This window comes from Mesoplodon mirus (genome assembly GCF_964341445.2).
Source record: "Mesoplodon mirus genome assembly, chromosome: 10".
Taxonomy (NCBI): Eukaryota; Metazoa; Chordata; class Mammalia; order Artiodactyla; family Ziphiidae; genus Mesoplodon; species Mesoplodon mirus.
The window spans coordinates 29,429,507-29,441,946 of NC_138986.1; the positions used below are offsets into that span (position 1 = coordinate 29,429,507).

At 38.0% G+C, this 12,440-nt stretch overlaps 1 protein-coding gene across 1 annotated transcript in view; it reads left to right on the forward strand.

The window, feature by feature from the left end:
• The window catches only part of LOC309811336 (uncharacterized protein), a 140,835-nt gene that overhangs the window by 102,011 nt on the left and 26,384 nt on the right, over positions 1-12,440 (forward strand). Inside the window, exon 3 of the mRNA XM_082633977.1 lies at positions 2,053-2,135. Within this exon, the coding sequence (XP_082490103.1) occupies positions 2,053-2,135 (83 nt within the window). The remainder of the gene's footprint in view (positions 1-2,052; positions 2,136-12,440) is intronic.

Consider the following 12,440-nt stretch of genomic DNA (forward strand, 5'->3'; position numbering starts at 1 on the left):
TTATCTCCTGTTTCCATCAAAAGCTCTTCCAGTTCTCTGTGGGAGGAACCAGTGTCTTCTTTTTCACTCTCGTGGTGGGTGGCCTGTTGATTTGGGCTGACACAGTTCAGTATGTACTCATTTGGCTAAGCTGTAATTAGACGAAGACTGTGGCACTTCTTGCTTTGTCTACAATGAGAACTGGTGATAGAGGAGACAAAGAATGAATCACATATACCTGAAATATTTGATAGGAAACTCTTTAAGCATAAAAACCATCCAAAAGAAAACAAGACAAAAACCAGAAGAAAGACAGTCTTTATATATAATAAGGAAGTGTCTTTAGCTTAGACGTGTAACAGCAGCACTGCAGATTTTAAAATTGAGAGAGAAACTATATACTGCCTTATATTTTTAGTTCTCCGACTACAGAGGGAACTCTTTAAGGTCAGGATGCAAATATTGTATTTGCTTATATTCACAGCATGGCTGAAGATGGGACCCTGAGCAAAGTCTGTGTTCAGGGCATGTGTTTTAACTTACTGACTGATTAATTTGAAAAAATAAGTAGAAGTTTTGTGCTTGGGTAATATTGAAAGTTAATTTCAGTCTAACTTTGGGTATTTCTTTGATTTTTTAAATCTTATTTGTGCAGCTTATATTTAATTGTACATAGCCTTGTGTTCTTTGTTAGTGGATATAGGCTCTGAGAAGTTAGGGATTTATTATTATGGTATTTAGCTCAGATTGGACCCTCAATATATTATAGACAAATTGAAGAAATCCGAGGAATAAAATGCAGCTGTAGATTTGATTCCTTCTCCCCCATTACTTAAGACTTAAGCCCTAAGTGATGGATTTGAGAGAGTGACTGTGGCAAAGATTGTCAGCTAGCTACCAAGCAGCCAGTCCCTCCTCTGCTTTAGTGAAAGGACAGTAGGCAAGCAAGCACCCAGAATTCACTTCTCTTTCTCCCTTGGCTTGGAGTGGAAGTGACTTGTGCTCATCTGGGCTGGGACTTTTCAGAAGAGTGTGTGTGGGTCCTTTAGGCTCTCCTTCGGCTTCTGCTAGCTAGGTGAAGATGATGCTGCATCCATAGAGAATAGAAAAGCCACAAAATAGGTTGAGGAGAGAGACCCACCACCATGGTTACCAGCCCTGAACTGTTGCATGAGTGAGAAATACATTTCAATTGCTTTTAATTCACTAAAAATTTCCTATTTGTTACAGCAGATTAGCTTATCCAAACCAATATAGTCTTTAATTTACCTATATATTTAGGAGTAAAAAATGAATGATTCAACCAATAAAATGCTAATAAATCCTTAAAAGTAGAAACAGATATATACAAAGTACTATACAAACATGAGAAAATAGAAGATATTATGATCACTTTCAAAGAAGGAAAACATTATAGAAGAATGGGATTTGAGGGGCCAACATACAGGACAGAGGCTGTATCTTAAATGAAGATCTGGATTTTTCGTGCCTTAAAATGGCCTGAGTGCTGATTTTGCCACTCATTTGCTGTGTGATCTCAGGAACCTGTGCTTTGGTTTTCTCATGATTGAAGATATTAGACTATTCCTACTTCCAAAGAAGCTAAATTTAGGAAAGAGACACTGCTTCTGAAGTAAGAGCTGCTGTAGTTTCTTGGCTAATTTGAGAATGTAATTAGTTTTTAGTTAGCTTTGTCCTATCATAGCTGGCCTCTCCTGTTGTATACAGTATTCATTCTTTGTGAATTGTAAGTAGAACTTCATTAGATTTCCTCAAAAAACATTACTTACTCAGCTTTCTTTCAGCCTCTCACTTTAACACATTATTTTTCAATTTACAAAAGTATTAGTGCATGGAATAAATGTATTTATTTCTATATTTAATAGCATACTGAATAGATTTATTTGTATTTAGTAGCATAGTGAATACATGTAATAATATTTAATAGCATACTGAATAAATGTATTTTCCCCATGTCTAGTTCTAGGTTCTAATGTTTTACCTATAAAATGAATGAGCTGGATTGTATACTATGTAAGGTTCTTTTCTAAAAACTGCGATGTATTCTTCTAGGAGGAAGTTTTCCCAAGTACATTAATGGGGATGCCTTGGCAAAGAGCCGGACAGGCTTTTCAGCTCCAAGACCTCCACAGGCGGTGAGTGTTTTCACTGGAGAATTCCTTTTTACCCAGTGAAAACATTTTTAGAAAAAAATTTCGGTTTTGTCTTTACTGTCAGTTCTTCTCTCTGCAACTGCCCTGCTCCAATGCACCATGCTGGCCCCATCTTTCTAGGAAATACCCTGACTTTAGTGCCCAGTTCCTGGCAAGTGTACTTAATGTAGGTGGGCATTGGAGTGTGCAGGGCCTCACCTCGCCAGTAGGGGTGCTGGCCCCACCATGTTGGGTTTAACCTGAAATTCCCTGAGTCTTGGGTTCAGTTTGTAAAGTAAGTTATTTCTGCACGCGATCACTCCCTAAAAACACTTGAATTTTATTTAAAATCTTTATTTTATTTATATAATACACTTATTTTATGTATAACACCCTTACAGTAGTTAGTAGTTCTCATATAAACAAAATAGTCCTTGGGGCTCTGAAGTTCTTTATTATAGAGCGAAACATTTGATTCAAGACATAGACCCTTCAGAATAAGGTTCCTAGCTCTTAAGAGCTGTAGTCATCCCTGTCTAAGAATTTTCTGTTGCCTTGAGTAACTATTTGGCCTGACTCTGCCAGCACCCATCTCTCTTTGCCTGTTTTTTAGAAAAGGCATTTATATGTAACGTGCTATGAATTAAGCATTTTCTTTTCTCCTTCAGCTGGCAGCCAAGAGGGAAGCCCTGACATAACAGCATCGCTACCCATTATACACACAGCATCTGGCTGCCTGCTTTTCTCTCCCAGTGCCAACTCACTTCATATGTATACAGTGGGATGGCCAGGTAGCCAAGGGTTATTAAATACACAGTAAGAAGTTGGGAAGGAGAAAAATAGATCAAAATCTATATGAGTCTCTGCCAGAGAAGCCAAAAGGCAAAAGGTCAAAGTTTCCCTGTGTGTTTAAAAATTTTTTTAAATGAAAGAAGACACCGTTTTTATGTTCTGTGTGTCTGAGTATTAACAGGATGAGAAACACTTTTTGTTCACATTTCCTTGTAACCTTGAACTGAGAATGTTGAAGTTCTTGCCTTGCTTTTTCATTGCATCCCACAGAAAGGTTATTCCAAATTCACTTGGCAATATTCAGACAAGCTATTTCCTAATCCTGAAAATAGCTTTTGTTTTGAGTATTTCCCAAAAGTCTTAAAATATGTTCATGAGCTGTATATATACTTCATTTACTAAACTTTTGGATTGAAAATTCTTAAAGGAAAAGTAAAAGTTGAAGAACAAAGACTTTTAAATATTGTAAATCTAGATGAGCAGAAAAGCACATTAAAGGATCACCTTTTTACTAATAAATGTTATATGAATAGTACAAATTTATACTCAGAAGAGAATGTCACCAATACTACAAAGTTTAATTTTGTTGTTCCTGCTGTGATTCATACTAATTTATTGACTTTTCAACCTCAGAATCTATTTTTTTTTTTTTTTTTTTTGCAGTATGCGGGCCTCTCACTTTTGTGGCCTCTCCCGTTGCGGAGCACAGGCTCCGGACGCGCAGGCTCAGCGGCCATGGCTCACGGGCCCAGCCGCTCCGCAGCATGTGGGACCTTCCCGGACCAGGGCACGAACCCGTGTCCCCTGCATCGGCAGGCGGACTCCCAACAACTGCGCCACCAGGGAAGCCCCAGAATCTTTTTATTTAAAATAAAATTACTCCCTGAGTTACAAACAAGGAACAATACGATACAATGATTCAAATTTGAAAGTCCTTTTCCAAGGGTTTTACGTGGTGTAGACTGTTTCCCCAAAAAAACACATTCTGTTTTTTAAAATGACAAAATCATTCATTTCCTTGTTCAACAAAGTCCTGTTAAGTGCCAACTGGCATCGTGCTAGTATTGGTGATACAATAGCTGAGGAAATAGACATTAACCCCATAATCACACACACACACACACACACACACACACACACACACACACCATTCTGTTATTACAGATTGTGATCTATATTGTAAAGGAAAAAAATACGGTGCCTTGAGAGACCTGATTTAACTAAGCAATAGGGAAGAAACTTGTGAAGAGGTAATTGTTGAACTGTGATACAAAGAATGAATAGGAGACAGCTAGGTAAGGAGCAAGGAGGGACAGCATGTGTGATGGTCCTAAGATGGGAAGAAAGCACAGCATGCGTGAGAACCCAACAAAAGGCCAGTGTATCCAGGGCACAGAAGTTAAGAAAGGAATTGTCCCATGAGATAGGTCAGTCTGGATCTTGCAAGGTCTAAAAACTTGCTAAGGATTTTGATCTTTATACTAAGGCCAAAGAAAGTTCTTAAAGTATTTTAGCAAAATGGTGACAAAACCATATGAACATTTAAAAAAAATTACTCTTGCTGTATTGTGGAGGATAAATTACAGGGGAGATAAGAACAGATAAAGGAAGACCAGATAGAAACCTATTAAAATGGTTCAGGGGAGCGCTGCTAGCAGAAGTTGTGAAGAGAAGGAAAGTGGAGAGGGTCAAGGAACTTCTAGAAGATAAAATCAATAGGAAATTTCCTAGAATTCTCACTTAGTGAAACTTAGAAGGCGGGGTAAAAACCTTAGTTGATGAGGCACTCGTTTTCCTTATTGTTGAGGAGCAGGTGGCATTTATGTGACATCAGCAGAGGTGGCTGCTGAAGAAGGTAGACAAGTAATAAGCCATCACATGGTAAAAGTCTCAGAAACAGAAAAGCCAAAGTTACCGCAACATAGCGGCCAAGTTAAGGTCGGCAGCAACAGCTGGGAGTTCTCTTGGGAAGGCTTGCTGAATGAAGCAACAAAGCATGACATTCAATACTGGTTATATATGGAGTGGCTCATGATTTCCCAAGCAGCTCTGAAAATGTCCCAAAGTAACCCAAGAAAGCGAAATCTACCAAGTCACCTGACTTACCTTTGCGATAGCTCTATGTTTTCCCAAAACATCTTTCTCCTTCTAGGGTGCAACACAATAGTCAAGGTTTCACATCCTTCCCCCCACTAAATGGAACCTGGTGTTCTAGAAAGATTTTGGAATGAGGAATCAGAAGACCTGGGGGCTAAATGCTGGCTCTGAACTTTTCTAGTGGTGTACGTTTTCGAGGTACAGTTTCCCTCATATTTAAAGTATGGTGAATAGAATCTACAATCTTGTAAGGTTGTTGTGAAGGTTAGGTATTAACAGGTCCTCCACAAATGGTAGCAACAGCAATAACTATACAAAATATTTTTTGTTATTAAAATATCCTCTATCTTTCTTCCTTCTTTTATATAATTTCTCTTTTTGAAATTTTTTCCACACCCATAGTTTCAGCTATACATTTATTTGACAAAAGTTGCACGCTTGTTAGGTGTCAGACAATGTATTATACAAGGTGATGGAGACAGAGTGGAGAAGACCAACATTGTCTCTGCCTTCATAGAACTTTTACTTAAAGAGAGGAGGGCTAGGTCTCCCCTGGGGCAGAGACTGCAGACTATTCACAAAATGGGTCCTCTTTTCCTGAACACAAGATAGATTACACTTCCTAGCCTCCCTTGCAGTTAGATGTGGCCACGTGAGTCATTAACAGAATGTGAGCTGAAGTAATATATGTGTCACTTCCGGGCCAAGGTTCTTAAGAGGTGGGTGTGCCTCCCCTACCCTCTCCTTTTCCCTTTAGCAGGATGGATACAGATGATAATGAAGGATCCCAGGAGAAAAACAAACCAAAGATGGAAGATACCCAGGTTCCTGGTTTACCATATGGAAGAGAGCTTTTTCCTGCCCAGGAATATTGACCTTGGACAGTTTTATGGACAACAATAACAAAAATAACTTCTATTGTGTTTGAGTCACTAGAAATTTGTGTGCTCATTTGTTATAGCAGTTAACCTCTCTATTGCAGTCCTCTTCGGTCCCAATCTTCTTGCTCTGTTGCAGTCAGTGGCCTTAAGACATTTCTTTTTTGTTGTCCAGAAGGCACCTTCATCTCAAAATGTCTAAAACTAAATTTATAATCTCACCTCCCAAACATTTTCTGACCTACATCTTTCTAATGATGGCATCACCATTGTAAATTTCTCCAGACTTCACAGAGGAATCAGCTCTGGCTCTTTCTCTTTTTTTTTCCCCAGCTGCAATCAGTAACCCATTTCTGTACCTCTTCCTTTGTGATCCTTCTGGAATTTGACCCTTGCTTTTCATCCCTTCTTGTACCATGAGCACCACTGAAAAAGGTGACTCTCTCAAGAGATAAAGGGGCTCAAGTCATGTATCCCTGCACAGGGCAGTGTCCACCTGGAGGGAGGGAAGCCTTTTTGTAACTTGCATAAAGGTGTCAAAAGAAGTGCTTCCACAAGTTTCTTGGGGGTTTGAGAAAACCCTATGACACACTTATCAAGCCTCTAGCGCTTCATGCTGAGGCATTGGTGGACACCTGCCAATTTATAACACTCTCAGCAGTCTCCCCTACTTCTGGTTTATCCTGTGACTCCCTCCTATGTTAATCTTCTGAAAGCATTGATGTCATTAATTCCTGCTTAAGATGTTCATGGGCTCATCCTTGTCTATCATAATGAACTGTGTATTCAAAGCTTACAGTGATATAAAATCATCTTACTTCAACATTTTCTTTTATTATTCTTTCCCATATTTCTCCATGCAAACAATATTGGCCCAAAGGAAGGAACATTCTTTGTTATGTCATAATGTCCCAAGAATTACAGAACATTTAGCCTTATTGAGCCCATCCACTAAATGCCAGGAGAATCTTCCAGGCATTGTGGCAACAACATACATGTCCACAAATTTCAGAGCTGGGGACAGAACTGGCTGCAGTTGAGAAATTCTAGGTCTACACCGCTAACAAAAAATAATATGTATTTATTGTGTTTGTACCACTCTTATTCCTTTATTCAACCAGAACAACAAACAGTTAGCTCAGTGTTATTTTTATGGTTTTATAAATGAGAAAACTTTAGCTCCAGAAAGTGAAAAGATGTAACCAAGTGTATATAACTATTGAGAGAGAGATAGCTGGTAGCTGTGTACTTTATACAACCTGGTCTACTTGGTATGTCCTAATATGCTTTGTTCTACCCTGATTTTCTTCATGGTGTTTTTTCTGCCTGGAATATCCCAAATTTATTTCTATAAAACCTGCTTCTTCAAGCACAAGTTTAGATACTGCTCCCTTCAGGAGCTCTTCTCTGGCCACACTAACCAGGGATCATTTCTGGATCACGGTGATGCTTTCTCCTGCTGGTCAGCCTGCTTCGTTGTCTGCTTTGGACCATCCTACGTGCATGCTCCTTCTCTCCTATGTTGGATCATATGCTCCTTATTGACAGGACCTTATTTATTTTATTGTTGCTCATAATTTCTAGCAGTTTCTTGCATGTGGCTAAATGTGCTAAACACTCACGAAAAGGAAGAGGCCAAATGATATGGTATAGTGGAACTAATATGAACTTTAGAGTTATTTTCACAGTGAGGCTGTATCACTTGCAGTTGTTGGCCTGGCACATGTAATATAATCTCCCCAAGCTTCAGTTTATTCATCTGTAAAATGGTGCTAATAATATTGAACCCAGTGGGTAGAAATGAGGAGTAAATAAGAAGCTATAGAATATTAAGCACATTGTAGGACAAGTAATAGAAGGTATTAGTAGAAGTAACAATGAAAACAACTAAATATCAGGTTTAAAAAATCAACACAAAACTTTTCTAATGCTGACCTAGACATTTGCCTGGAAGTCCAGGACTGCATTATCTCTTTGTGACCATGTCTGGGGCTGGTGTTCATTGAATGGTTTTGGTTTGAACTCTTCCTTTTCTCACATTATTCTGGTTGGTTCTGAGCCTGGGAAAATTTAGAGATATAGGGAAGACTTTCCCTAATACTCCCTACTAAACTTCTGTATAGACCTTGCTATCTAGACACAGGTAAGGTTGGGGGGGTGGGTGGAACAGGAATGTGCTCATTCTGATCCTCACTCAGAGGAGTTTCACTAGGCAATTGCACATCTCACTGTAACTGAAAAACTGTAATATTAACCCAACCAACAATCCATCCATATATCCATATATCCACCTCTCCATCCTTCTATCCACCTATTCACCCATACACCCATCCATTTGCCATTCGACATTTCTAAGTGCCACCTATATATCTGCATTATGCTAGGAACTGGAAATATAATGAGGAAGAAGACACAGTTTCTCATCTCAACAATATCACGGTCAAAGAGGCCAAAGAGAAATGTCATAAATAAAGTGAACACAGTTATGTCAATTTAAACAGCATGTATAAGATTCAAACTATTTGTGGATCTGGATCCCTCTGATTGAGTTGAAAACTATTTGTGATCTTTAAAATAACTGTTAGAAAAGGGCTTACTTTCTCTAATAAAAGCAAAACAAGACCATTCATCTTGAAAGCCAAGTCAGCTGTGAAGTTAGAGGGAAGAGTACACACAAGGCCACCATCATTTATGACATCAATTGCAGTTTTAAGGGGTTCCCAAAACTACCCTCAGGTTTGATAATTAACTAGAAGTGCTCACAGAACTCACTAAAAGCTGTTATGCTCATGGTTATGGTTTATTACAGGGAAAAGATACACATTAAAATCAGCAAAAGGGAGAGACATATGGGACAGAGTCCAGGAGTGTACCAAACGTGGAGCTTCCAGTTGTCCTTTCCCCATGGAAGCAGGACAGCATTACTTGCCTGGTATCAATGTATAACAATCAGCATTGAATATTGCCAACCAGTGCTGCTCCCCTGATATTGATGTCCAACGTTTAGATTGTAATGTAAGCATTACATTATATTGTAATATAAACATGACTGATTGCCCAACTGGCTGATCTCTGTCTTCAGTCTCTCCAAAGGTCAACTGATACCACATGACCTAAAGCCCCCATTCTAAATACATTGTTACTAACTGATGCAGCCAGCCCCCACTCTAAGTCACATTGTTAGACTATCCAGAGTGACTCAGGGTCCCAAGGCAAACAAAGACACTGTATCAGGCATGACATTCCAAGGGCCTAGAGATTTCCTCTGAGGAACCAAGGGCAAAGGCCAGATTCTTTTTTGGGCAAGTTTAAATTCTTTACTACAAATATATTTATTGAAAAAAATATTTTTAATGAAAATATCTCACAATTTATAGTAAATTTTAATTTTTATTGCCTACCCTTAATCATGTATCTAAATGAGTTTTGGAAGTCTGCTCAAAAAGTTGGGGATGAAGTGATTAAGATGAGTTTAGTAGATTATCAGATACATTCTTTGGGATGTTGGTTGTAAATAGTAAAACACCTACTGGCTCTAGCTTAAGTAATAAAAGGGATTTATTTTGATGATAAGGGGTAGTTTATGAAATTCAAGGTCAAGAATTTATCCTTTCTCTTTCTCTTTACATATGTGCTTCTTTCTTCCTCAAGTTCAGAAGGAGGGAATTGGTCACTCTATGGTTCAGAATATACATGAATAAAGTTGAGTAAAGCAGACACTGATTATTTCTTTCATGGTGCTCATTCCAAATTTCTGTCAGAAGAAATCTGAGCTGCTCAACTTGGAGAAGCTATTTATCTCTGACCAATCAGCTATCACCAGTGAGGTAGGGACACAATGTGTAAACATGTGGCTAGGAGCCCAGAGGAGTATGGCAGGGGAGATATCCTACCAGCTATCAACTATAGAGATCCTTATCAACTGCAAAGTAAGATCAATCATTAAGAGGAATGTAAAGAAAGGATATATGCTAGCTTAAAATCAAATTGGGTAGACTAACGGATAAATCCTGGGATTTCAAGAAGGAGACTTATGTTCTATTTTGTGACACATTTACAGTATTGTGTTATGTCAGACTATGCATTATGGTGAGAAAGACATGGAATTTGGATACGGAGGACTCGCACCTTAGCCTCTTACTGATGTTGAAGTTAATTATCTTCTTGGAGCCTTTGTTAACTTATTTATCAAATAGGGAAATTCTCAACTCATGAGGTTGTAATGAATAACAAATGAGATCATGTATGTGAAAACACTTCCTAAAATGCTGAACCCACATTAATTATTATCTTTTGGAAATAATCCAAAGATTTTCTAATTTGTCTATTTCAATTCTATAATTGAGAAAATATATACATTTAATGAATCTATTAAGTATTTTGAATTCAGGATTGTATATAAATTTAAGTGTACAGATTAACTTTAACACCAAAAAAAAGTGTTTTCTTAGGGAATTACAAGACTTAGCCAAGAAGATCCTCATCAAACCAGACGACTGATTTTTTTTTAACACTGAAGAGATGATTAATTAGGAATACTGCAACGTATTTCAACAATTTCTTTTAAAACTCAGCACTATTTAATTCAGTTCAAAAAGGTTGAGTGGTCATGATGTGCAAAGAATTGTGTTTTTCCTTAAGAGGAAAGAAGGAAATCTGTTTAATACCATAATTCAGGAGGTTGGGCTACTTCCTTTCTGATGTATTACAAACTTTAGGCAGAATTTATTTATGAAACAGTTACTGATTCTTTAAGGAAGGAACTTATTTTCCCTGTGTTTCTAAGGTAACAAATGCAACTGGTATATCTTATCTCACCTTGAAGTATATAGCATTTCAATTAAACGACTGTGAGCACCAAGGCTACCCATACGAGAATATCCCACCTCTTTCCCAAGGTTCCTCTTCCAGTGATAACTCCAAAATGCTCCCTCGGAGTTTTCTACAGTCCTATGGACCTGTCTACTTATTCTTGTCCCATTGAGAGAACAGGAGAGCTTGGAATTTCCATTCCTATGACTGTCACTGAAACACAGATGTTTTGGTCTTTCTAGTGATATCCTCATTGCTTACTGAAGAAAAATTCTTCAGTGACTCATAGTCACCACTACCATGGCTGACCCACTCATGGTTTCTCTAGGTATAAAGAGAATAAAGGAAGTCTGGCTCCCCTGTGCTACTCTCACCTCTCCTAGCTGCTGTTCACATGGTCATTATTTCTCAGGCAGACCTAGGAGAGCAAGAGAATTGGGTCTGAAGGGCTTTTCAGCCTCAGTGACTTGCTACACCTGTCCTCTCTCAAACCTTCACATCCCAGGACTGGAATGTGTAACACTTAGTGCATAGGAAAAACTCTATCTTGTCACAGAGATGGAGAAGACACACTTCATTTCTTAAAGTCAACTTGAAAGACATATTTAGTATTATGCAGTGTGGTTTAAAGCTGAAATAGCTGCCTCATCCCATTTACAATGAACAAGACCTTGTGTTATACAAGCTATTATTCTTTATTATTACTTATATCCTTAATTTCTCTTTGTAACTGTGGCCACACAGTGCTGGGGACAGCTTGGTTACAAAAAGAAGATAACAAATTCAATGAAGAAGCTCAGAAACAGAAAACTGACAAATGGAATAAACAAGTTTATTGTATTTCCAAAGGGAGAACATGGAGAGTTTGCCAAGGAGACTGTAGGATTTACTAACTTCATCCTCTATGAGTGTGTAAAATAACTTATAGGCATTCTGGCCATTTCCTTATACAGCACTGCTAAGTTACAGAGTGATCAGACAAATAAAACACAAGTAACTCAGCACACATTTATGGGCCTTTGATTTTACCCACCATCTTCGTGATTGCTCCTTACCTCAAGTTGTTCTTTATTTCCTAACAAGAATATCATATCTGTTTATTATTTTTTATTTTAAATCAGGCAGAGTTCTTCTAAAGACTACATTCTCACATATCTCCATTGATATAATAGATACTGGTTTATTTCAACCTACCAAAACTAAACCCAAGTAAAAGGATGTAAAAGTATTAATCACGTTGCCCTCTGTACTTCAGACTTACTAGGTTGAACGGTCCTATGTGTTAAAAATGTATTTTGATTTGAACTAAACTTGATGTAGTCCTGCTGCATTACAACTCTTTGGGAGACCCAAAAGGCTGATAAAACATAGTGCATGGGTTTAATCTGGTCTTTCTGGAGTTCTTTAAATTGTTTCAGATGCATCTTCTTTTTAACATTAATGTCACCATCTGGGAATCGAGTTGTGGCATGCCTCATTAGTGAAACTTCTCTAAGTGTAAAATTAAAAATAAGAAAAATAAAAATTTAATGCACTGGTGTTAATATCAAAGGGATTGTTTTGTTCTGTCCACTTCACATCTCTAGTCACTTCCACTCAAAAAGAGAAGGATGTTCTCCCTGCAGATAGGGTATTTGGTTTGTCCCATCTCTGCCTTGGACCCATAGAATACAATTTTCCTTTCAAAGGATTTCACATTTGTTATTGATATTAGCAGTCTACCTTTCCA